Below are 26,386 nucleotides of genomic sequence, written 5' to 3'. Positions count from 1 at the left end.
AATGCTGATGGGCGAGTGGAACCACGACATGACTCCTTCCCACACACTCGCTTTCTCTTTAAAGTCCCACATCCCTTCTGTCATTCTCCATTCCGCCTGTCTCTTCCTCATCTTCTTCTCTTCATCATCTTTCCAGACCCTCCTTGTCCACACCGTCCCTGAAAGCTGATTGATTTACCCTCCCGTCTTTCGTCCTCTTTATCCTGCCTTTATTTACCAGGAAAATATTAGGACGAGGGGTGCTGAGGAATCGGGACTCTAGCTAACAGATGGCCGTGAGAACATGGCTTACATGACAGCACGCACACACACACACACACACACACATACATACATACTGTAGGCAAGCAATGCACACACAACCACCACGGCCACCTGCTATTTAAATATGCTCATTGGTTTATCAAGCTTGAAATGATTATACAATGAGACATGAACTTAAATGTGGGCCCACACACATATACAAACACACACACACACACACACACACACACACACACTCTCTCTCTACAGTAAATAACAGTTTACTGTACATGGTGTAAGCTCAGATTTCACACTTCTTGTGCCGAGCTAGTCCACCCACAACATGTACACTGCTGGGCACCTGCCAGCACACACACACACACACACACACACATACACACACACACTTCGATATCTTAACTAGAGTTACGCTTGCCTGAGGCTCACCTACCAATCAATTGAGAGACATTTATCTCTGCAAAAGAAGAAAAAAATACTGCAATGGAAGAAGAGAAGCTGCAACTAAAAGGAGTGGATAACGATGGACAGCAGGTAGCAGATAAACAAAAGAAGGACAGGCTCTCTCTCTCACACGCACACGCACACACACACACACACACACACACACACACACACGAAAACTTCTCGTTCACAGATTCATACAAGATCAAGCCGGAGATCTTCCATTCACACACTCACCGTGTCATGGCTGCATCCAAACACTCGCAGAACGGACGAGGCCAGTTGCGAGAGAAACCGCTGGGACATCTTGGTGTGTGTGTGTGTGTGTGTGTATAAATATATGATGTGTGTATGACTGAGAGGGTTGTGGTTAAGGTGACTGAGGAGCTACATTCTCATCTGCTTGCAGTGAGACAGTGATAGTGCTGACTGTCTGTATGTGACTCGTGTGTGTTTGCATGAAAGAGGGAGAGAGGACCGGATCTGTGGGGAATTTGCGACTGTCCTACCTTCCCCTCGCCTGGCCCCTCCCCCTTCCTGGTTGCCGTGGCGTCGTAAGGCGGCGCTTCATGGAGTGGACAGCCCGATTGGCTCGATGTCCGAGAGGAGCTGGCGGAGCCTGCCGGGAGAAATAACCATTGGCCGGTTTCAAGCTGTCGCCCCATCGCTGTAAACCCACCGATCAACAGCTGAGATTGCCTGTCGTCCAGCCTGACCTCGACCCTTCTCCACCAATTAATTTCTGGTAACTCTCCGTCAGTGCTTTGATGAGGAACCAATCAAATTCTTGCTCTCCCAAGATATAACAAACCGTCTTAACCAATTACACCCTTCTACACTTCCTCCTACATCCCCTGCCTTGGCCATCTGTCTGTTTAACCAGCCAAGATCTGTGTGTCTGTGTGTGTGTGTGTGTGTGAGTGTGTGTGTGTGTGTGTGTGTGTGTGTAGAAGTGATATGACATTTTTTTAAATACCAGTGGATTATGACTCTTACTTTTCTAACCCGACTCTCTTTCTCTGTGGTTTTTCTCTCTATTTAAAACAATTGCCCTCCCCTCGCTCTCACCAGCCTCATAACACTTGTGTAAGTATGGACAGAGTCTAATATATCTAAAATCCTTCTGTAAGTAAACTCATCAGAGTGAAACACAGCGACTGGGCCGTGCTGGCCCCCGTCCTACCTGCAGGCTGGTCCACAGACTTGGACTGCTCCAGTAGATGCTCCTTGGCTTTGGCCGACTGGGACAAGACCGTGGCTAAAAGCTGCAAATACACATATGAACAGGCATGTAGCGACTTACATTTAGTTGCATTAAAGCAGCAATAATTTAGTGAAACAAGCTGCCAACACAACATATTATCACCATTTCAGAATTACTTTATTACTTTATTTAAGTTGTTGCAGCTAACGTGTTAAATTGTTTTTAAATCTGGGCCCTATTTTTACATATTTTGTGGTCTAAATGACTAATGGGCACAAAAAGGTTTGGTGAATTTGGTCCAGTAGTTTGCCTCCACCGGCATCTGCCAACGGGCTACAATGGCTGCGACGTAATCCTTGGGGGCAAGTACGCCCGTCAATATATGTTGACTAAAAGTTCTTGTTTTTGTGTCTGACCACATTCTGGAAAGGATCCCCACAGAGATAGACCTTTTTGTTAAAGAGTAAGATCTTTTTTTTAAAAACCAGAAGCAGAAGTCCCCCTCAAGGAGAAGTCTCACTCTGAAATCTCGCGAGGTGAGTTGTTGCAGACAGACGACGTTGAGTCAGTAAGTCATCTTACCGGCTGAGGCAATTTACTGGACCAATTCCAAAACCTTTGGTACCTATTAGTCATTTAGGCTCCAAAATATGTAAAAAAAATAAATAAATATTGCCCAGGTTTAAAAACACCAGAATTACCCTAAAAACTGGGATTGCTTCTCCAGGCTGCAGGCAGGCGAACATGCAGCGGACTTGTTTGTGGTGTGTTTACGTCTGTTTTCACCGTCGTTTCAAACTCGCCTTCTGACAGGAGTTGTATCAACCAATCAACTTGCTTGGCACGCAGGAAACGGTACGCTCACTTCTGAAGTGTTTATCTGTGACATGCTAAAATGTATTGTCACAGTGGCACGAGTAGAGAAGAGCCATCAAGTCAACACATTGACCTCAAACGTGCTGGTTTTAGCCCCCTTAAGCTACTGGTCATACGAGGCCAACAGTCCAAAGCCCAACGACTCTTCATTCACTATCATTAATGACTAAGAAAACCAGCAAATCGATGAAGCGACTAATCGTTGCAGCTCTACCTGAGTGGCTCCTTTTATTGCTTTTATAAGGAATTCAACTTTTCATTTGTTAGAGAACGAATGTGATGTTTCTTTTAAATGTTACATAGACTCGATTTAACAATTAGTTTATTCTACTGTAAATCACAATATACCATGATATATTATCTAGAGCTTCAGGCTGCATGACTAGCAAGCTCCATTTCCAGGTCATCTAGTGACCCTCATGGGACAGTGATGCCTTTACACAAGAATGTGCCCTGAGCAGGAAGAAAGTAATAAAGTGGTTGGGTTCTTTTTTTTTTTTGCCTTCTCAATTGCCGAATTCGAAAACCTCATCATCTCAGATAAGATCGATCTCTGTAGGAAAGTCTGTCTGGAAAAAGATGAGATGTACGCCGACTGTTGCTACATTAATCACATTTAAACCTCGCTCCCGAAGCTTCCGCCGCAATAAAAATCGGACCAGCGCTGATGAGATGTGCATGGAGTGAGACGCAGAGGAGACAGATGCTACCAGTCAGCCTGGGCTGCTACTGGGTCTTATTTTGCTGCGTGGATGTTTCAGCAGGTTTAAGAAAGTGTCTCACTTGCAGTTTCCTAACGGGACCCTTGCTGAAAAGGTACGACATGTGCAGCTGGCGGCTTTTCTGAGTAAATAACCACCTTGAGAGACAGCTTCAAACTGAGAACACACACATTACAGCGTCTCTGTGGTCATATATATGCTGTATATCTGTGCATCTAAGAGTGTGTTCAAGTGTTAAAGCCAAAGAACACTTTTAATGTTCTTAATATTAATATTGAATCTCCAAGTTCTTTGAGATATGGTGCCGTAGCATATGATTCACATCAGGGTCTGTATGGAAGCATCTGCATTTGTTTTGTTTTGTTTGCGCTCCTTTCTCATTTCCTCGCTTTGTTTACATCAAAGTTTACACCTAGTTATTATAGTTATTATACCGAGTGAACAGGAAGTTATTATACCTAGTTTCCTAGGTTTTCCTGATAAGAACTAAGTAAATAGAAGTTTTCTTGAAGAACTGCGCCATTAAAACCCAAATACATATTCATTCATTATTCATTAGTGGTGGAAGAAGTCTTCAGATGCTTTGGTTAAAGGACCTATTTTCTCTGTCCGCTTCTTACGAAGAGCGCTGTATGAACATAACATTTTCTGCCAAAGTTAGAACCATTTTGATTATTTGAGTGAGTGATGAGTGATTTCTATACTTTTTTTGTTTTGTCTGTGCTCTTCTAACTGTGTCCAGACAACTAGGGGATGTTTTTAACTTTAACGTTGATTGTTGGTTATCTAGCCATGGCTGGTTAATGTTACAGAGAAATTAAATCAAGTTGTCAGGGGCTTTAAGTAAAAGCTCCAATACACTCATGTGAAAACACTCAGAAGTACACTCAGCTAAATAAAGTATAAAGTAAAGTAATGCATTGTGTGTTTAAGTTTTTAAATGTATTATATTGTACTTCAGTATAGTACTTCCTCGTTCCACCACAGTTATTTTTTTATTATTTGAAACTTTATTTATCATCATCATGTTGAATTGTATGCTTGCCTGTATGTATTTTTGCATGTTCAGCTGACCTGCTGTGACTGACTCTCTCTGTTACGCTCACAATTCATTTAAATTAATAAATGAATAGTGTACCAATTGGACACCAAATGATGTAGTTCTTCACAGGAAACTTCCCAGGAAATAATTGGGAAATCATTTTCAGCAGTATGTAAAGTCTTTTAAATTCTTTCGTCATTCAAACACTGCAGCTATTGTTCTCTTTGGTCTCCGCTATTAAAGGTGTCCTTTGGTTAGGATTAATCTGCGCCTCTTCTAATAGTATGTAAATGAACTAGCACGACAAAGCTGCAGTGCGTTTACACACATTTGTTTGTGGCAGCATTTTATTTGTGTGTGTGTGTGTGTGTGTGTGTGTAGTACCTTAACCCCCTCAGCCTGTGCATGGAGGATGTGTGTGGCACTGCCAGCACTCTGACCGCTGCCTGATGACCTCACACTGGTCACACTGCCAGAGCTACCCACACTGCTGCGGTCTCCACCTGCAATACACACACACACACACACACACACACACACACGTACGTGCATTCAAACACGCATGCAACCGCCCAAATAATATGTATAGATTTTGTGCACACATGCAACAAACAGATGGATGCATACATACAGTCACACACACACACACACACACACACACACACACACACACACACACATTGGGTGGTTTAGCTGATATCCAAAGCAACGTGGTAACAGGTGTGACTCTCCATTGAAATGCACTGGGCAGCATGTGGTTGGATGGACATGACGGACATGACGGACAGACGGACGGACGGACAGACGGGGTGAAGGACGACTGAGCGACAAACGCGAAAGTGGAGTAAACAATACACACCTTTCGCTTTCACACACACACACACACACACACACACATCTTTTGTCTTCCTCTCTCTCTTTCCTACGTTTTCTTGTTCTCTCTCACATGGAAACATCTCCATACATCCAGCTGGAAAGACACACAGACTGTAGACCGATGCAGATGGCTGCAGTCCTACACATAAGGCCACTGAGTTCAGCTAAGCTTCAGATGGAGGGATAAGCAGGACATGGGGGACTGTCAGGAACGGGTCAAAGAGTATCTGCAAGCCTTCAAACAGCATAATTTTTCAGCTCAAAGAACTGGATTCTGCTCTTGGGGACATTTGCAACACTTGAAAGGCAGTGCCAGGCAGAAAAGCCCTTTTTGAATGAATGTCAGATACTGTTTGACCCCTGGTCAGGGGGTTGCGGGCTCAGCGCAGCGGGGCTTCGTTACCTGCCACTGGCTTGCGCAGTACCCAGATCTCTTCGTTGGAGCCTCCATGGGGCCCGCTGGATGCGGTGGGAGAGCTGTGAGGACTTGCCTCTGAGCCGCGACAACCTTTAACACAGAACACCACCGTTAGCCGCTAACCGACCCTAAACTTGCCTTGGAAGCACTGCTATCCTTCCTCTATCAAAAATTAGCATTTAAAGCAGCAACAATTGATGTTTTTGTCAATTTTGGGGCAGCGGAACAAGCTGGAAATACACTGGCAAACTTTCACCTTATAATGTTGTTAGGACTCTTTAGCGGCTAAATGCTCCACTATGCTAGTCGCTAACTTTGTCTGTCTGCTGTTTGGTGCTAGGTAAAGTCAAGGCCATAAAACCAAAACAATTAGCTTAAATAGGCTACAACGCTTCATACAGCTGAGGGGAACTCCAAAGTCTAGTCATAATTCTGCAGGGGTTCATAAATAATAAATAAATAATAAGTATAATTTCAGAGGGGTTGCTCCTCTGAAATTATACTTATTATTTATACTTTATAATTAGACTAATTATACTTAGTCATTTGATCCATTGTTCATATAAAAATATTGATTAGTGCAGCTTTAAATTTAGACTCAAACCATTATCAGCTTTTATGTATCCCTAAACCTGAATTTGATGCTATGATAAAACCACTGATGTAAAGAAAACAAAAAATAATTTTACAGAATATTTGTATTAATTAGAATTAGTTTAGGTATGTCAATTTGATATTACGAATAGTGGTAGTATAGGTTAATATCAATTTGTACCCTCCACTGCACCTTAAATCATCTAAAATGAGGAGTATTGGACATTTCTACTGCAATGCTCAGACTACCTCACATCACTCACGACTGACTACAAATTACTTACGGGCGCTGTAATCTGCTTGATATTTTAAGAAAAAGAAGGGTAAGGTGGGGTTAATTAAATTAATTTGACAAACAATTTACAGAGGGGCCAGTAGGAGAGCAGGGTGATGGGGTAAAGGCGGATAAGGGAGGTTTTTTTTAAAAGGATGTAGTTGCACACTCACTTACACGCCACACTTTCATCCTCACACACATGCATACACAGAGAAAATACAGCATATATATATATAGATATATGAAAACATTTATATACCCATAGTACATAAATAAATCCATAACATGAATATCTGCGTATATACACATATATGCCATAATGTACATACACATATATAATGCATCCATACGTGTGTGATTATATATGTAAGCCTTGTCAGAATGGGGCTGCTGTAGTGCATTTGGAGAGTGTCATAAACCATTATAACCGTCTTTATAAGGGTTTATAAATGGTTTATGTGTGGGACCAACGGTGCTTCAGAGAAACACACACATTAAAAAGTTTCATTTGCTTTCATGTGATGCCGCAGCTCCTTCTTGTGGCCATTTTGCATCCCTCCAAGTGACCTCAAGCAAACGGCCGAACCGTTTTAAAGAGAACAGCCTTTGATTTGACTTCAAACTATTTGCTGTTTTCAACCAATGTGATCAAGTTATAAGTAAAAGCATCATATTTTGTCTTCATTTGGGAGCTGTGGTCCCATTTTTGGACTTTTTTTGTCTTAATGGATTTATTCCCCTGGAGGAAACAAAATGGTGTCCAGTGAAGGCTCCCATTCACAGAGTAGAGAGTTTACAGTTTACTGTCAGCGAGTGCCTTACCTGCAAAACATCCTGGGTGACATTTTCTAACCATGCATTTGGGTCTCTTACATAACACTTGACATTTTACACTTTATGACTTGCAAATCGTTGCATGTAATACATAATTTCAGCATGTATTTTTAACGCCTTGTGTTCAAGAATCCAAGAACGGACGTACAAACGCTAAAGACTGTTAAGAGTGAATTAGCATTATTCCAGATACTATATCACCTGTTAATGTCATGAAAGCTTGTCTTTTGAAGCTACATCTCTAGCTAAACCCCTGACAAACTTAGCTGTCATTAAACTCCATACATACACTCCAAACATAAACTTTCCACAAAACAACTGTATATTTCTGCTCAAAGTGATATGACAACTGTGCTCACTGGTTTTGTTTCAGATCATGTTAAACTGTGATTCAGAGCATTCTTAACAGTTCTAGACTTATTCACCTGTCCACAGCCGGGTGTGGATGCTCGATTTTTACTTATGTATTCCCAACAATAACAACTCACACACACACGCACATTGAGGGCATAAGTGCAAGGTGGGTAAAAGTGGTGTTCAAGACGAGACGACAACACTCAGGACGAGGACAGAACAGAAAAACAGGCTTGTACACACAGTCTGGTCAGGAGAGAGTTTGGGTGTATGATGCGGGTGTGTTTCAGAAACTAGCAGGGTTGTCTCGGTGGTTGGGACAGTGGTGATATACAGGGAAAGAGGAAAGTACAGGAGGAAGGAAGGAAAAAATAAGAACCGCAAAAAACAAGGAACCAAGACAATAAACTGAAGCACAAACCAAACTCAGGTGAACAGACATGTCTTATTACAGAGCAAGCCATGAATACATTCAAATAAAGTGCTTTAGATGTTTTTGTGGCTGGCCCTATGGAGCCTCATGTGAGAGCTGATTAATTATGAGGGTTAGGGTTAGATTAACGTTACCATCAGCCTAACATTAATTTAGTAGCTCTGAAATTAAGCAACTGGCATAATCTTGGGGTTTCAAGGGTCAAAAAAAGGCCAGAGTTATGGTTCAGCCTTAAATTACAAACTGTAATGCTGTATTACATGCGGGCAATTTGAATTCAGCATAGGAATGGCGGAGTCCGCCACTGACAAAGAAAACTACTATATAGAGAGGTAATTACAGAATATAAACCCATGAAAATGTCCATTTCTAAAAGAATACAGACCACAAATAGTATCATAAATGTGGTCTGATTATTGAAAATCTTGATAGATTAAACCTGTAATAGCTCATGTACACTTAGCCACTTAATGCGTCTTAGGCTGATCAAATAGTTATCTGATTTCTCTGAGCACAGAAAGCACCTCCAGTGATTTCAACACGTACAGTCATACAGAGGAGCTTATTGTGCTGTTGTAGCTTTTATCTGATCCCTGATCAGTGCAACTATTGAGTGTTCTGTGTGGGTGAGAGAGAAGTGATCTGCATGGGTTTTACTGTTGTAACTAAATTGCTTAACTGCACAAGTTATTTTATTCTTCTAGTGTTTTTTGGCAGTTACCAAACCGCTTGAGGCGTATTACCACCTAGGGATGTGCCGGTATAAAATGTTCTAATGCTAATGAAGATGAGAGTGCTGTGCTGTGTTCTGAAAATAGAACAGAACAGAAATTGTTGGCAGTGTTGTTGCCATCAGCAAAGAGTAAAACGGGTGTACTGGCACATCTCTATTACTGCCACCCTCTTGACTGGAGTAGGGTCGACCCTGATTTGCATGTAGCCCAGGAAAACCACATTGGACGAAATCTACTGAGATTCATTGATAATACAATATATGTGACTATGTGCAAATGAAAGTGGTTTAAATCACATTTGGAAAGTATCCAAATTCCTTTAAATGGGGCCTTTAAAAAAAAAAGGTTTATTCAAGTGACCTTTTTGTGGGATATGGTTTTTGGTCATATGTTGTGTAACTGCATGTTTAACATATTTTAATACGGCGATGACCAAGAAATGTTTCTCTCTTCATCTTTCATCACATATGTCCAACAAGCTCTCATGTCTATGATTAGGAATGGCAGGGGGCCTGAACACTTCAGACTCCTGTCTAAAAGCTGACTTTGGCTCTCAGTAATGGAGATGACGACATCAAAAAACAGAAAAACAAAAGTTACAGCAACACAATTACATAAAATTACATAAATAATGATCCATAATAGAAAACGTCAATGGATGCCTTCTTACATTTAACATTTAAAACACCAATCAGAGTCTTACATGACCAATCGGAAATAAGAGTTTTTCTACTGGCCAATACTTAATAAAAAAGACCAGAGGAAAGCATCCCTTGAAGCTTTAATAATAATAATAATAATAATAATAATAATGAAAAAGGGGGCGTGTACCTGGGGCAGTGGGTGTGTCTCCCTGTGGGGTTGTCACGGGCGACTTGTTATAGCCAAAGGAAGTGAAAAGTGGAAGCAGTGGCTGATGAGAATGTGGTGGAGGAGGAGGCGGTGGAGGCAGGATATGGATCTGATGGAACGTGGTGTCGTTGCCGTTGACTACCGCGTTGGCAGGGGCAACCGTCGCCGGAGGAACCAGCGGTATCTTTTGAAACTGTTGAGTGCAAATGACTGTGCTGGCCAAACCTAGATTACACCCACCGTGACGACACACCGACACACACACAACCAGCCAACAGTGAACCACCGCCACGTAACAAACAAACGACAAAACAGAGAATTACACGTAAGAAAAGGGGGGGAAAAAAAGAAAATTAAAAACAAAGGCTGAGGTTATAAAATTAAACAAAGAAATCAAAGGTGGTGAAGGACACGGCGGATGTTAAAGGCAGGAGGACGAAGAGGAGGAGAGGACAAATAAACATGGGCATTGTTGAAATGAAACGTGTGGAGAGGTGAAGGGGGAAGTGATGGATGGTCAAAGAGGAGATGGTCTCAGGGACTGATGAGCAGTAGCTGATAATCTAGTCAGTATGTACTATCACATGATAGCATACAACGTTAAGCACATGTAACAGGATTTGTACAGTATGTCTCACTCTGATCGCGATGGCTGCTGCAACATTAAGATCAATTACGTGTAGACTAGTGCAGGAACAAATATTTTACTCATATTTCTGTCAGTAGTTGAAGTCCTAATTGGCTATTTATGTTAGTTGAAAAAAAGTCTGATGTAGCATCCTTGTTGGAGGAAAAAGACTAAGAGGTGCACAACATGTAGAAGAGACTGACTGGGGAGGAATGGTGGGAAAAAAAGAATAATTAAAAATTGATGAAAAACAGTTGGGTAAATGAAACCTCTTGCTAAAACAGCTGCTGTAGCCCCAAGCGTGTGTGTGGCAGTGATTAGTCAGTATGGCTGTGCAAGATGAATGGGGGGGGGGGGGTACAGCTGTTTTGTACTGCATCCACAGCTGTTATATAATGCACTGTATGTAAGGACAGATGCAGCGAAAATGGCATTTCCCTTGATTTGGAGCAGGTTCCATAGTGGTAAAAGGACTATACAGTGATCAAAGGAGAGGATGGTGACCAGAAAAGGCGACTACATGAGAGAGGAGAGATCATGTGGAAAAAGGTGGTGAGTGACAATTCTGTGATCGTGGGGGATGAAGGCAGATAGTAACAGAGATAAAGGCATACAAACCGAGACAAGTAGACATAATACTACAGAGAGACAGACGCATGGACAAACAGAGATACCAGACCTACAGACAGACACCAATACACAGTTAAAAAACGTCTGAGCCTCTTTGTGACTGCGCAATGACACTTTGGGATGGCGGGATGGATGTGAATGTGCTCTGCAGATCTCACCAGAGAGGCAAAAAGCTCGTTATGGTGATATAAAATGGAAAAAAAGGACGTTAAAATAGTCTTTGGGAGATTGACACATTACTCGCTCAGCTTGCCTGTATTGAAAACACAGAGATGACACCAAAATTACACCTGTAACTCTGGCAGATCTTTCACTTGATTAGCTTTCTCGCCGCACGTTAGATGAGAAAACTGATACCACTCTCACATTTGTTTGGTAAATATGATGCTACCAACAGTGGCCAATTAGCTTAGCTTAGCTTAGCTTAGCTTGGCACAAACACCAGAAACAGGTGGAAATAGGTAGCCTTTTTACACTTCACTTTTTGTACAGATTGAACAAGCGAGATGTTAATTAGTGAGCTTTAGAGGTGCTTGTTGGTGGAGTTTGTTGACTTAGCCAGACTAGCTAGTTTCCCTATGTTTCCAGTGCTAAGTTAAGCTAACGGCAGCTTCATATTTACCTTAGAGACCCAAGAGTGGGGTCAATTCAGAAAGAAAGCGACTAAACGTATTTCACAAAATGTTCAACTTCATGTTCAAGCCGGCTTTCTCTGTTTATATTGAACTGCGTAGCTGACAGGTATATTGTTACTCTTTAGAAGTATTTCCAAAAGTAGAGCTAGCTAAATTAGCTATATTGAATTAATATCACAACTTTTAACTTCTTCAACCCACCGGCATTTTACCTGTTGCTAATTTATTTTTTAAATTCTAGTCTCGTCTAGTTCAAATGCCATAGTAGCTGAAAACAATGTGGTAACAATGCACAAGATGCTTAAAACTAGCATCTTAGATTTGAATATTCTACTCAATATAAAAGAGATATACATAGCTTTAGTGAATGAACTAAATACAGAACACATAGTATACTATAGGCTAACATGTCAAATAGTGTGGACATATTTTTGAACTAAATGTTGAATATTGTAGGTCCAAATTGGATACAATTATATATTATAGCTACACATGCACACACACCTGAGCTCCATTCAACCACTCAGTTTCCGTCTTTGTGCTACTGCTAATGCTGTAGCTTCATGTTTAGTAGTAGTAGTATCAATCTTCTCATCTAATCCTAGGCAAGAAAACCATAAGCGTATTTTCCAAAATAGAGAATAAAGAACTGCTGTAATTCAGCAGGTAATGCTAAGTGTCAGCGAGGAGAACTGAACCACATCATCATTATCAGCCTGAACTCTTACAAACTTTCTGTTTTCATTCAGGTACAATTGTAACACAGTTTAAAAATGATGGTGGAAGTGCAACTAAAATGGATCCCAAACATTAAGCTTGGATTACACCTTTGGTAATGCTGGTTGACGTCTGGGTGTTTGGTTCCACTGTGCTTCTCTCCCAGTGTGTGACATGAAAGAGATGAAATCCTCTGATATGATTTTTAATTCTAACCGTTTAGTTCTAACTAATGAGATGGCACGGTTAAGTGCCTTCTCAAGAGACAGGCTAGAACGTTATTCGCTTCACTTTTCTTCATCTTCTTCTTCCTCTTCTTTTTCTATCTTTCTCCAAGTTCTTCTTCTGTGTTTAGTCCAAAATGTGTGTTAATATGTCCCCATGCCACTTGGCCGACACTTTATCCAGACAGTCAGCTTGGTCACGATTTGAATAGTAACAACACAACACACACACATAGGAGTGCACACACACCTGTGCGCTTGCTGATGACCTCCACCATGGTGGAAGGGAAGTAGCCCACCCGGTCATTTCCTGTTCGGTTGTCATGGATACAGCCTTTCCAGCGTCCGTCAGGGTGCTGCTCCAAAACCTGTGTTGGTTACAACAATAATATTGAAAACACGTGAATTGCATACACATTTATTCATTTTTATTTCTATAAAAAATGAGAGCATAATTTGCATTTGTGTGAATTTTACACCCTAAACTGGGTCTACTGGTTTAATAATATTATTTAGAGCTATTCTAAATTAAATCTCAAAGAACCATCTTTTTTCCTGTCAAACAGAAATGCAAAACTGCATTAAGAGCTGTCTAAAATCCCCTGTGGCGGGTGCACTGCAGTGTAGCAAGTGAATGCATGTTTCTGTAAGACAGATTCGTAGTAGAAGAGGGACGCGTCACTCATTCTTGCACGTTCATTAGTAATCTCACCAAACTATGGAAGTATACTGAGGACAAAGAGAGACGAGAGAGCTGACAACTCACTCTGAGCGGCACTCAGCTTTAGAACATATTGCTCCTCTGTAAAGAGCGATTGGAAAAATAGACAATTCGTCAGTTCCGCCTCAACTACGCCTACTTGCGTGAAACTTTTGCCACACTCCAACCATGCACATACAGATTGAGATACAGTTTCACAACTCTCCACACACGTTCCCAAAAAACATTGCTGCAATAATAACCCCCAAACTTCATCTGCAACACGACAGCTCCCGGAAACATCTCGATCGCCCCCTGGTGGCTGGCTGCCGCATAGGTCATAAACCCCGCCCCCTTCCATGTTAGCGGATAGCGACCCCGAAACTGATGAAATTCGTCAACAAACTAAAATAAAATGTGAAAGCCTCAAACCTCACTACAGTCAACAAACAGAGCTTAGCTAGCATCACGTTTCAGCATCAATGTCAGAAATGCTCAGCGTGTGTGTCTGTCCCTAATAACATTTTGTGTGTGGGCGTGTTTTACCGTAATGACGTCGCCTGCTTTGATGTTGAGGCTGGTCAGGTCGTAGTTGTTGCAGTAATCCTTCAGAGCCCGAACCTGAAGGGCCGCTGACGCATCTGAGAGACAGAGAGAGACAATAAATCATACTGCACATTACAGTAAATGTCCATTAACCCTTACCCTAAATCAGCTGAACCACACTTTCAAATACAAGCAGACACATACAAGCTAATTTTGAGCAGAAAACACACAATATGTAGCCTGACATCGCCAGACCAATTTGCAGGGGACACTATATGTGTTTTGTTGGAGAAATCACCTGTATTACCATCATATGCCAACAAGAATCTATGTGATCATGTGTACAGTTCGGAGGTTCTCTTTGAAGTCGAGATGAAACGGCACTTTGAGAGTGTCTAGCTTCCGTATGGTGACGTATTTCCGAGTGAAACAGGAAAGGCGGGCGGGACGTAACGTTGGGAGGAGTTTGATTTGAACGTTGAAAAGTGGGCACGTCATAACCGACGTACCACGCCGTTGCTAGCTAGCTAACTAATGAACGAATGTTAGCTCTGTGCCGCTAAAAGTTGAAGATCGATTGATGGGTGGATGTCATGATATATTATTGAAATTGGTTGGTTCAAGCTTATATAAGGACACGTCATATTTTGTTTTACAGGAAGAAAACATGACTGGATTTTGATATAATAAAACAAAGATTTTCATATTTTGGCATTTGTTAAATAGGTGCACAAAATGGCCGGGGATGTGATCTAAAAAGGGTTAAAAGGGAATTTTTCATTTGTACCTTGCAAGTTAAGCTAACTTTCTCTGTGTCTCTGCCACTCTTTACTCCCATCCATTTTCTCATTTATAGAAATGAAATCCATCCATCCACCCATCCATCCATCCACCCTACCCCTTAGCAGTTGTTTGATCTCCCTGCTGGCTTGTGTTGCAGTGAACTGGTAGACGATGTCCAGCGCAGTCTGGCTGTAGGTGTTTCTCACTGTGGCATTGATGCCACTCTGTGGAGGAGAAAAGAAGATGTTGCCTTTTTCAATTACATTTTGGTTTAGTTTGTTTCATGCAGACCTAAAGTGAGGAATCAGAAAGGGAAACCAGACTCGAGGGTTTCTGTTATTGTCAAGTTTGTAACAACTGTTCTGTACTATATTACCTTACGAATTATTACATTTTACCATACGTACCTGTTTATGCAAGAAAGATCAACACACACAGTATCCAGTTACTTAAAACTCATAAATCAGTCTCTTCATAATAATAATTACACACCTCAGGGACTTAATAAATGACCATCATGACGTCTACAGAAAATAACCCATGCTCGCTCATCCCCTGCAGCTGTTCTACTCATCACAGTCAAAAGCTGGAGAGCAATATCACATTCAGATGTACTGGATCAAATGTAGTTCGGAGAACAAAGATGAATTAAGTCTGAAGACGCTTCAGGGCAAAGACTCGTAACCTTTCACAGGCGGGGGGCTCTAAATGACAACGTTAGCCTCTCATGCTGGAACACACACAGCCATTAAAACATATTGCCCTGCTTGTTTTCATAAACCCTGTGGCTTTTTAATGTCACCAGCACAAATGAGCAATTTGCATCATGTCTCTCTCGCATTGCAATGTTTCTGTGCCTCAGTTTTGTCACATGGGGATGTAGGGATTTTCCAAACCCTCTCATAAATAGGCAATAGGCCTCAGACCCCCTCTACATTTAATGCATTTAACACTTCCCAAGGAACCCTATCTAACAATATTTTCATAGTGAGGAGACTGTCTGTTACAATAGGATTAAAAAGGATTTTCGCAGCTTTACTTTTATTGGTATTTTAAAGGTATTTCAATGACGTATGCACTGGGTTACATCTTGTTGGTACAAATGAAGTCATAGAAAAAGGTCAGTCTTTTCCAGTGTTTGACATATTTCTGTACTGTAGACTTAATGCAAAGTTTGTTTCATTGACAATAACATTCCAGCTGGACGTTTTGCCTGCAGCCATTTCCTTGTGACTCCAGACATGTTTTATGACATATAAAAGATACTTGTATCTGATGCTGTTTATCCACAAAAGAAATTTGCTAGTTAAAAAATCTTAAAATCTATTTGATAATCTCTTGTCATTATGAAAAAGATTAAAAGATTCCCAGGAGAAGAACACCATATCAGATTTGGTTTAGGCCCTGAGAGCCCCTCAAGCCAGGAGCAGTCTGAGTTTCCCAAACATTATTCCAATCTTCCTCAGTTACCTCCAGGCCCAATTGTCTTTCCCATTTCCTTTTGATGAGAACAGTCGAGGGATTTTGGGAGCTCTGTATTCTATTCGTAGATGTTCGTTGTCTTTAATGTCATATACATCTCTACTCAGATCATTTACTTGCTACAAAAAGTAGCAATACTGCAGTGTAAAAATAGTAAAGGTCCTTCATTTAAAATTCAACTTAATTCAAAATAATAAAACAGAAGAATTATCAGCATCATTTACTAGCAAAACGAATGCCCCGCAACAGTGTTATATCATTATTATTAGATTATTAATACTAGTTTTTGTTGTGGCTGGATGAGGTGGAGCTAGTTTGTCTATATACAGTCATTGGTAGTTTAGTCCAGCAGTTCTCAACCTGGGGGTCGATGGATCAATTATTTGAATGAAACCATCTGAGATGTTTAAAGAGGAAGTTTAAAAGAAAATGGATGAACTGCTCAACTCAGCTCGACATCTGAAACTTGATAAGGGGCCCCAACTAGACACTGTTTGTTTACACGTGGTCACAAGCCAAAAAGGATGGGAACCACTGGTTTAATCTATATGCGTTTTATTAATGGATATATATGTATTTTATGAGATTATCACGTTTTTTTAAATGTACAATGTTAATGTGAAAGGTAACTAGTAAATACACCTGTGGAAAACAAGTACAATATTTCCCTCTGAACTGTAGTGGACTTGATGTATAAAGTAGTATAAATACTTGAGTAAAGTACTTCAAAACTGTACTGTAAAAGTAGTTAATTACTTTCTGCCACAGATGCATCTATGAACCGTTTTATGAATAGTTTTCTTCCTTGCTGGTTAACCCTTGTGGCACTGCAGGGATTCCTTCGGTGGATCATGACTCCCCGTTTTAGGATTTGTTTCTCAGAGAAGACAGTACTTAAAGTGCGATGTCAATTTATTTTTCTGCTTGTCATTCAGGTTGCGTCTGTCATTTAAATAACTCTTTACAGTCTCTTTGATATGGAAAACATCTTCCACGGTCTAGTCATCCATCACAGAAAACAGGCAGCCCTAGTGTTTTGACAGAAAAACCTATTTGTTTTATTGTAATTTTATGGAAATAGGAAAAGCCTCCTCTTTTTTTATATCACCTTACAAGTGTAACAGTCTGTGTCTGCCTTGATGTGTTCGTACAGCTCATGCTGGAAAGTCAAAATTACATTGTTATTGTCCTTTAAGTGAACTCAATGCTAAAAGGTTTTCAGTAAAGTTCCACTTACGTCCAGCAGGAGTCTCACTGCCTCGGTCTTTCCACACAGGGCAGCTTCATGCAGGGCAGTGCCCGCTTTGGTCTGTCTGTTGATGTCGATACCTGCCTGGATCAACAGTCTGACAGCAGAGGGCAGACGGCAGAAGAAAGGGAAAGTGATTAAGGGAAGGAAGTCGGAAGAGTGGGGGGGGGTTCAGACGGTATGAAGACGTGAGAGGGTGAGAAAGTCAAGAGAGGTGTCAAAAGAAACAGATGTTGTTGTAGAGGAGTTGAATGAGGTGGAGTCAGGTAGGAGATATAGAAAAGAGGAACACCAGTGCAACTTACAAAAATGCCTTGAGAAGGAGGGAAAAATAAAGTGAAATCATGGTATACCGCACTTGATTTAAAGGATACAGCTGAATTATTCTAAATGTCTCTTACTGTCAGCAAATACCATGAATAGACCAACAAGGAGTTTGTCCGTCCATCAGTACTCACTGATTTCTCTACCCTCTCTGTGATTATCAACCCCAAAGCCATTTTTAAAAAAGCCTCAGTAATTTCCTAAAACAACTGGGCATTGTAGTTTTTAGCAAATGTTATTCAAACAGGCACAAATAGTGCATTTGCTGGGGACTATTTTCAGCTGCGGATTAACACACATTTGGTCAGTGAGCGAGTGTTTACAGCAACTTCTACTACAACAAACTCAAAGTTTTAATCAAATCATGAGTCTCTTCTGCTGCACTTATGTCTCTCTTGCAAAAGAGACCTTGATCTCAATGGGAGCACTAATTAAATCATTATTCAATTATCTTCAATTATAACATTATTGTGTTGCAGATTGAATTTGACATTGATTACATTTACTTTTCTGGCCAGCATCCTAACATAATCATAAAATAATCAGCCAGGTAATGTCTATTTATGAGCCGCGTTTAGCATTTTATACTCGTTCCATTGTCTGACAACAGAAACAGAAAAATATGAATATGTGAATTAGGCTGCGTTAAAACACAGTGTGAGTGATCACAGAGAGCAGGAGGGCGGAGAATGGAGGTTAGGGCCGCTTCCCTCCCTCCCTCCCTCCCTCCCTCGATTACCAGTAAATACAGGCATTTATATACATCCAAAAGTGAATTTCTCGCCTCAGAGACATGAGCTGCTCCATCAAAAACAGACGTGACGCGTAAAGAGAGCAGAGGGGGGACATGAGATGCTCCTGGTGTGTTGCATAGGCTCCTTAATGTACAACTATAAATCAAGCTTCAAGCAGGCCAAAGTCACCAGGCTAAAACAGACCTTAATCAGGGAGGGGACCAAGAACAACAAAGGCCACCAAGGCACCATTTCCACAGAGCTTTAGAAACTGGAGAACCTGCCGAAAGGACAACCATCAGAAGCACTCCATCAGTCAGGCCCTTATAGTAGCGTAGCTATGAAAGCTAACTTAAAGCCACTTAAAGGACTCTTCAGAGCTTGTGGAAAAAGATTCTGAACTTAGCAATGCTAGCGCGCTAAACTAAGACGTTGATCGTGGCTAGCATCACACCTGCTAAACATCAGCATGTTTACATTGTCACCGCGAGCATGCTTCTGTTAGCATTTAGCTCAAAGTACGGCCTCCCAGAGCTGCTAGCATACATGTAGAGGAATAAATAGCGTGTGGGAGTCTTTGGCCGCACAGGCCGTACTCCATTGTAGGATCAATTCATTGTTGTTGCTGGTCTTTTGATGGTATTTGCGAACATTAAGTGTAGAATATCAACCAGCCCAGATACTTTAAATGACAGGGTCGGAGAAGAGGACAGGAGGTTGAAAGAAGCTGTCAAACGCACATTTGAGTTTCCTCTAACTTTGACTGAACTAGAGTGTGTTTATGTGAGTGTGTGTCTTCCACAGACTGCTGGCCATGCCTAATGAGCATCATTTATCAGTGTCACTTCTAGAGAGGCATGCTCTGCTCTATCAGTGATGACAGTCCTTATTCTCTCTCTTTCTTTCTTTCTTTGTTTCTCCCTCTCTCTCTCTCTCATCTTTCAGTGTCTCTCTCTTTCCCTTCGCCTCTCTGTCTGTGTCTGCCAGACAGGCAAACTTCTGCACCGACACACACACACACACACTTATATATATATATATATATATATAGCCCTGAGTTACTTAAAAGTGGTTGAGAGTGATGAGAGGAAAAATAGACTTTGCGGTGTGTGTTTATTTGCAGTGGCACACACACCATTCTGCCGGGAGCTTTCATCCCGAAGCTTTGTGCCGAATGCTGACATCATCACGCCAACGAAAGTCACTTTGCCGCGATGCTCTTGGACGTGCATCCTCGACGAGATGAGATTATAATGACTTGACATTTAGCGCGGCGGAGTGCCGTGCCGATCTGCAGTGTTTCCAATCACGTCAGCCGTCTCCAAAGTGTATTTGGGAGTATCTGACAGTGTGGCCACATATTTGTTGCATTATTCCTTCCGTTAATTGGATCATATTGTTCCCCTGTTGTGTTATATATGTGTTTTCTCAGCAAGCTCGGGGACGTTTAAACCCAGTGATTCATGAAAAGAAGTGTGTGTGTGTACCTGATGATGTCTATGTGTCCGTTCTTGGCAGCCAGGTGACGTTTAAACCCAGTGATTCATGAAAAGAAGTGTGTGTGTGTACCTGATGATGTCTATGTGTCCGTTCTTGGCAGCCAGGTGGAGAGGAGATGTCCCGTTGGGGTCGGTGGTGTCTCCTTTTTTGGGCTCCAGCAAAGCAGCACACATGTTACTGGACAGCAACAATTGGACCACCTACACACACACACACACACAGAACACAAGCAAAGCATTTGATCATTTCAGCAGATGGTTTTCAGTTGCTGCTGTTTTTGAATAAAGACTAAAAACCGTAGGTTCTTACCCCAACTCGGCCAAACTCACAGGCCAGGTCCAGAGGCGTTTTCCCTGCATTATCCACAATACACGGGTTGGACTGGTGCTGCAGCAGCATCTCCGACTGGAAGACACACACACAAGCAAACACACACCGACACATGAAAAAAATAAAACAGATATTAAAAAATCCATGAATCGGTCATTGAGGCAGGGCACGCCCCGGGAAGGTCGCCAGGTTGTCAATCAATCACACACACACGCCCCTATAAGCCCCTTCTCCATACCGTGATTGTCCAATCATAGCTTAGCAACGGCCTCTTGGCAGAGGGATAGAGAGTCATGACGTCGCGTCCACGCTAGCCTCTGTTCAATACAATGTCTCATTAAGCATCTCTTTCATCGGCCTTTGTGAAAAAATGAAGGGTGTTCCTGAGGTTTACTCGGGTCCATATTCTCATACACATCGGCATCCAGTGCAGAATGGTTTTTTTTGTAAAGGCAGCTTAAAAACATGAATATTGAGAGAATATTGAAAGAGCCTGCTTTGTCTACCTTTGTCTGTCACAAATCAACCCACAGTTTCAAAAATTGTTGTCACTTAGCATTGTAAAATGCACACGTGCTTATGGTGACCAGATGTCCCGGTTTGGGGCGCTTGAATATATGGAGGAGGAAACCCACACCGGGGCTAACATACAAACGGCACGCAGGAAGGCCCCAGTCAGCCGGCAGGCTTGAAGTCACCTTCTCTCTGAAAGGCAACTGGGCTAACCACTGCTCCCCCCGTGCTGCCCCACATGTTCAAAAATTGCAAGTATGAAAAGACATAATTATGCAATGCATACACAAGCACAAACAGTGACAAAGGCACACACATTACACAGAACACACATGCTTGCTCAGGAAACATGTCACGCTCTGTTGAAAACCAAAAGAACTACAGACGTCCTCAGAAAAGCAGGACACATTAGCGCGGGACACATTGATATGCTAATTATAGTACAATGATGCCTTTTAACATCATTGTACTATAATTCAGAACATATTTGAGCCTGTTGTCATGATGAATATGTACCTTCGCGAATTGCTAAAAAAAAAAATCAAGCGTGCTATTTATTTAGGGTTAAGAGAATCAGAATAAAATGACCTTAGAGGAGCACTGTGAACACAAGTGAAAGGAAAAGCTTGGTTAAAGTGGGAAAATACTTAGAGGGATAAATTCCCCTCACCAGAGGAATTAGTTCATTGTGCTTTCAGTTTTCTAATGCAGCTTCATAACGGAATAAATCAGGAGAATACGCCAAATTAGATTCCCTCGTCTCCGATGAAAACACTGCCTCGCCATCCTTGCTCTAAAGCAAATGTCTCTCAAATTGTTTTCTGTGCCTTTGCTTTTGCCTCGCCGGATGTTAAATGATTCATTTTTTAATCTGCGGTCCGTTTCAGTTTTTGTAATTTTTTATTTATTTGCCCTCGCACACTGGGAGCAGCTGCGGATTACAGCTTCAGTCCCAGTCTGTTAGCCTGTATAAATCATGGTTATTTAATCAAACAGAAGCAGTGGTTCTTCACTTTCCGAGCCCGTGAATGCTGAGCCGCTCTCCTTTAGGGTACGATAGCTGCTGTAGTGAGTCGGCTATATTTCATTGTTGTTGCTTTGGCGAGCCTGCAGCAGCACTGCGGTGTTTCCCCCAGATTTTCTTTTCCTAGCTGGAAAAAGCCTCTAAGATGGACTTGTCTTTAGCTCTTGTGTTTCATTTACTAGTTTACTTCTTACGTAGTAATTTTCTTTTACATTTTTGACACTACGTATATGGCAGTGACCACTGCACTCTGCAGTATTGCTTGTGTAATGTGCTGGTGATCTAGGCATGAGGTTTATTGTAGGTATCACTGAATAAGAACTAGACATAAGTGAAAAATGCAAAGTTAAAGGTAGCCTTATTCCAGATCTATAAACTGCTCCTAGCTACCTAGCTACATTTACAAAAAATAGTGTCCGAAAAAAAGTGTGGACTAACTTGCTGTCCACATACTGACATATTAGCACCTTTTAAATTGATGTAGCAAATAGAAAACAGTTGTCTATTTACACATCCAGCAGAGACAGAGCAACATTAGCATTCATTAGGAGTCATGTTTCTGGTTTTAACTCTGTTTTTGGTCTTCACCAAAGTCGCTAACTTTGTCCGTCAGCCGTCTGGTACTGGACAGGTAGTCTACAGTGGGTTTTTAGAGCTACTTCACTGAAACCAGCCATGAGAGCAGTGAGAGTGAACCCGAAACCATAAAGTTGCGGGCCAGAAAACCAAAACAAAGAGCCAAAAGACACTTGGGTTTGTCACTATGAATGACCTCTTTCACATTACACAGTCATTTTATCCATTGTTATTATACAATGTTTGATTATAGCCACTTTAAAGGTGCCAACAATCGCAAAAGACAATATATGACAACATATATGAGTTATGATAGACGGCCCTGTTATGTAAATCATGTGTAGTCAGTACACAAACAACCTGCCCGGACCTCCACTCTGCTCTGAGCTCTGGTTTTGGGAGACTCTGCGTCACTCACCACGTCGTAGTGGCCGTGCTGCGCTGACAGGTGGAGAGGAATCTGTCCTTCATCTGATTGGCCGTTGACCGATGAACCGGATTTCAGCAGCATCTTCATGGGCTCCGCCTTCCCCTGCCAGGCCGCGTAGTGCAGCGGCCGCATACCTGCACACACACACACACACACACACACACACACAGTATGAACACACAGGCCACACCGATCACACACCGAGATATATGATATTATTGATCAGTGAGTATTTATGTGTAAGAGGGTGACAGTATTTTCTGTATGTGCAAAGCTCACTGACAGGAAGCGTATTTGTAACAAACATATGTTTTTCTATGTTTACGTTTGTGTGTGTGTGTGTGTGTGTGTGTGTGTGAATTTCCCCCTCACCTTTCTGGTCTCTGATGTCGACAGCAGCCTGTGACTCCAGCAGCAGAGTGATGAGCTCCAGGTTCCCATTGAGCGCTGCATGATGCAGCGGAGAGAACCTATAGCACACACACACACACACACACACACACACACATCATAGTTACATTTGGGAATTACGTGTATTTCCTAGCTCATTACCTCATCCTTTATTTATATGTTTTCTGAATGACAGACACCTCCAGTTTTGCTGCTCTTAAGGTATTTGGACCAAACAACCATGTAAAAACTAGACCACGCACATGCACACTCACATACACACACACACACACACACGCACGCACACACACACACAGGTCAGTGGTAATAGCAAAGCTTAGCATGACAAATAGATTTAATAGCAGAGGATTAACATCCATCTGAGATCTGAAAAGCAGCAGAGGGGGAGAGATGGGATGTTGGGAGATGAAAAAAATATGCACAAGAGGAAAGGTATTATATAATAAAAAGGATACAGTGTGTGAGATAGAGAGAGAGGGAGAGAGAGGCCAAAGGGTGTATGCCGAGTAGATGAGATTGATATGTCAGCCTTGATGGATAAGGATGAGAGAGGGTATAAGGAAGAGAAAGCATCACACAACCTGAGGACACAGACGGGCAAACACACACACAATCCCCCTTCGCGTGTCTTCCTAACACACACCTTCCAACACACTCATATCAACAGCGACATGTGTCTCCCTCCTCTTCTCTGCGACTCTTCTTCTTCTCTCTGGACATCGGCGGTTTTACGACCCCGGAACGTATGACCCGCCAAGGCAAGGCGGCGAAAAACTGACAATCATGTTTGTTTGATTAGGTATGAAGCTCCACGCAGAAACTCGAGCACACTGGCCGGGAATTTAAGGTCTCGGCGCTCTCATTCTTCAAGTTACCACTGCATTCTGAAACTGTATTTCATGAGCAACACAGAAAGCCAAATAAATCCCAGGTAAACCTGCAAATTGCTTTGTGCTATGCTAATTGTTTGGTGCTGTTCAAATATATGTATATGAGTAGGCTTTATGTGTACATACATACATGTATATGTAAAAATATGTAACTGAGTCACCCAGGTTACATATGCTATGCCAGAATGAATAAATATAATGATGTTTACCAATAATCCATTTGCTGCAGGCTGTACAGTATAGGCTGTAGTAATAAACGTATATACAATATAACCGTGTGGGCTTGATAAGTTGATTCAACAGTGACTTCACTTTCTAAAACTCTCATTTGCCTCAGTGATCCTCATGTGGGAATATACTTCATTGTGTCTCTGCTTTTGGTTGAGGAGGAAAAGAGTGACGAGATGGAAAGCTAATAAAATAAAAGTCCCCAACTGCAACCTTCTCGTCAATGAATGATAAATAACAATGCTCCAAACCAGGCCACAGCGTGCACCTGCGAAATCCATATCCATATTTTATCTGTCTGCGTTCCGGAGGTAAATTAGCTGAGCAAAAAAAACAACCCAGAGAGTTTTTTTTTTTATCATCAAGCTGACACACACCGCTCTGTATTATCTGAACTCCATCTATTCTAAATAAGCCTGAAATGGAAATGAAACGTCCTCGGCTCTTCCATCTTTCAACGTAAGAACTCATCTCATGTGGATGTGTAGGTTTTATGAATTTGTAATCCATCCTGCGAATTTGAAATGCGAAATGCAAGGATGCACACACAGGGGATTAGACTGGTTGTGTAGCGGCACGGAAACAGGAATCCAAGAGCAGGTATGCTGCTAATAGTGAAGTTAGAGTTAACAGGCTGAAAGATTGAGACGTGGTGTCCAAATCACAGACGGCAGAAAGACAGAGACGGGCAGACAATGTTTGTCTTTCATCAAATTAAGGGGACGGGTGGGCACTCCAGTTTCTGGTTGAGCCCTCAACTCAGCTGTGTCTTTTGTGATTGGACGCTGACTGTTCTGTAACCATGGAGACGGGGCCAGTTACTATTGGCAAGTGGCATGTGTGAGTATCAGCTTGCAAGCTATTGAATCTCTATATGTGAGTTATTTTTGTGAGGAAGCTGAGTGCATTGGAAGATAGTACTGGATACAGGAGTCACACTCGCAGTGTGTGTGTGTGTGTGTGTGTGTGTGTGTGTGTGTGTGTGTACATGTGTGTGTGAGTATGGAGCTGCATACTAAAGAGTGCTGCACTCCCAAAGTGACCTGCTCTAGTTTATTGACTACAGATCACCCGGTGCTCCTTCCCTCTCCTCCTCCTCCTCCTCCTCCTCCTCTTCCTCCTCTTCCTCCTCCTCTCTGCCTGCACTTCTTGATTTGTGCTCCTTGTCTTTGTTTTCACTCTTTTCTCCACATTTCTATCCCTCTGCTAGCTCCTTATCTTCCCTATATCCTCTTCTCCATTTTTTTCCTTTTACTCTCTAAAGTTTCACTATGAGGACTACTATGGCTAATACTAATACAAACTAATAATGAATCATTTTTGATACTTTTTCCGTTATTTCTGTTTTGCTATTGCAGCATTTTCTTGTATTGCACGCAGTACGTTCTTCTATACATGCTCAGAAACATATGTGGTGTCTTGGTTAGTGGGTAAAAACATAATACAACACTAAATACTCAAGTTGCATTTCAAAGTCCTGCATTCAAATGTAGCTAACATAGAAATATTCAAAGCTAACAGATGTTATTATACAGTTATACAGCCATATTATTATATATAGTATATCCTATTATATTATTAGGTTATAATGTCTGATGCATTAACATGCAATCAGTATTTCAGTGTTGTAGCAGTGTGGAGCTTTTAACTATTACTGTAGCCATCGAGTAACTAGTAACTGTAGCTGTCGCAGTACAGGACATACGTACAGCACTTGAATAAATGTATATGTTGATTTTCCACAGACCGAGACTTGCCACCTGTTGAGGTGACAGAGTTCTGATCATTGATCAACACTTGCGACACCCTGCGGTGCCACGGCTGCCGGTGTAGCGCTGTTAGCTAATGTTAGATCAGAGTCCCGGGTCCCTGTGGGGATGCCTTCTCCCTCAGGCTTGGGACCGTTGTAGG

The 26,386-nt window shown here is 41.7% G+C and overlaps 1 protein-coding gene across 1 annotated transcript in view; it reads right to left on the bottom strand.

Moving 5' to 3' along the window:
• Positions 1–26,386, bottom strand: part of caskin1 (CASK interacting protein 1) — an 86,527-nt gene that overhangs the window by 9,854 nt on the left and 50,287 nt on the right. The window contains exons 3-15 of the mRNA XM_070923207.1: positions 23,319–23,416; positions 22,935–23,080; positions 20,383–20,478; positions 20,143–20,273; positions 17,504–17,612; positions 14,900–15,008; positions 14,002–14,096; positions 13,006–13,123; positions 9,901–10,146; positions 5,829–5,933; positions 4,934–5,052; positions 1,889–1,970; positions 1,215–1,324 (exon numbers count right to left, since the gene is read on the bottom strand). Coding sequence (XP_070779308.1) covers positions 1,215–1,324; positions 1,889–1,970; positions 4,934–5,052; positions 5,829–5,933; positions 9,901–10,146; positions 13,006–13,123; positions 14,002–14,096; positions 14,900–15,008; positions 17,504–17,612; positions 20,143–20,273; positions 20,383–20,478; positions 22,935–23,080; positions 23,319–23,416 — 1,564 coding nt within the window. The remainder of the gene's footprint in view (positions 1–1,214; positions 1,325–1,888; positions 1,971–4,933; positions 5,053–5,828; positions 5,934–9,900; positions 10,147–13,005; positions 13,124–14,001; positions 14,097–14,899; positions 15,009–17,503; positions 17,613–20,142; positions 20,274–20,382; positions 20,479–22,934; positions 23,081–23,318; positions 23,417–26,386) is intronic.

Source organism: Enoplosus armatus, chromosome 17, assembly GCF_043641665.1.
Source record: "Enoplosus armatus isolate fEnoArm2 chromosome 17, fEnoArm2.hap1, whole genome shotgun sequence".
In the NCBI taxonomy this organism is placed as follows: domain Eukaryota; kingdom Metazoa; phylum Chordata; class Actinopteri; order Centrarchiformes; family Enoplosidae; genus Enoplosus; species Enoplosus armatus.
This window is presented reverse-complemented; position numbering and strand designations above follow the sequence as displayed.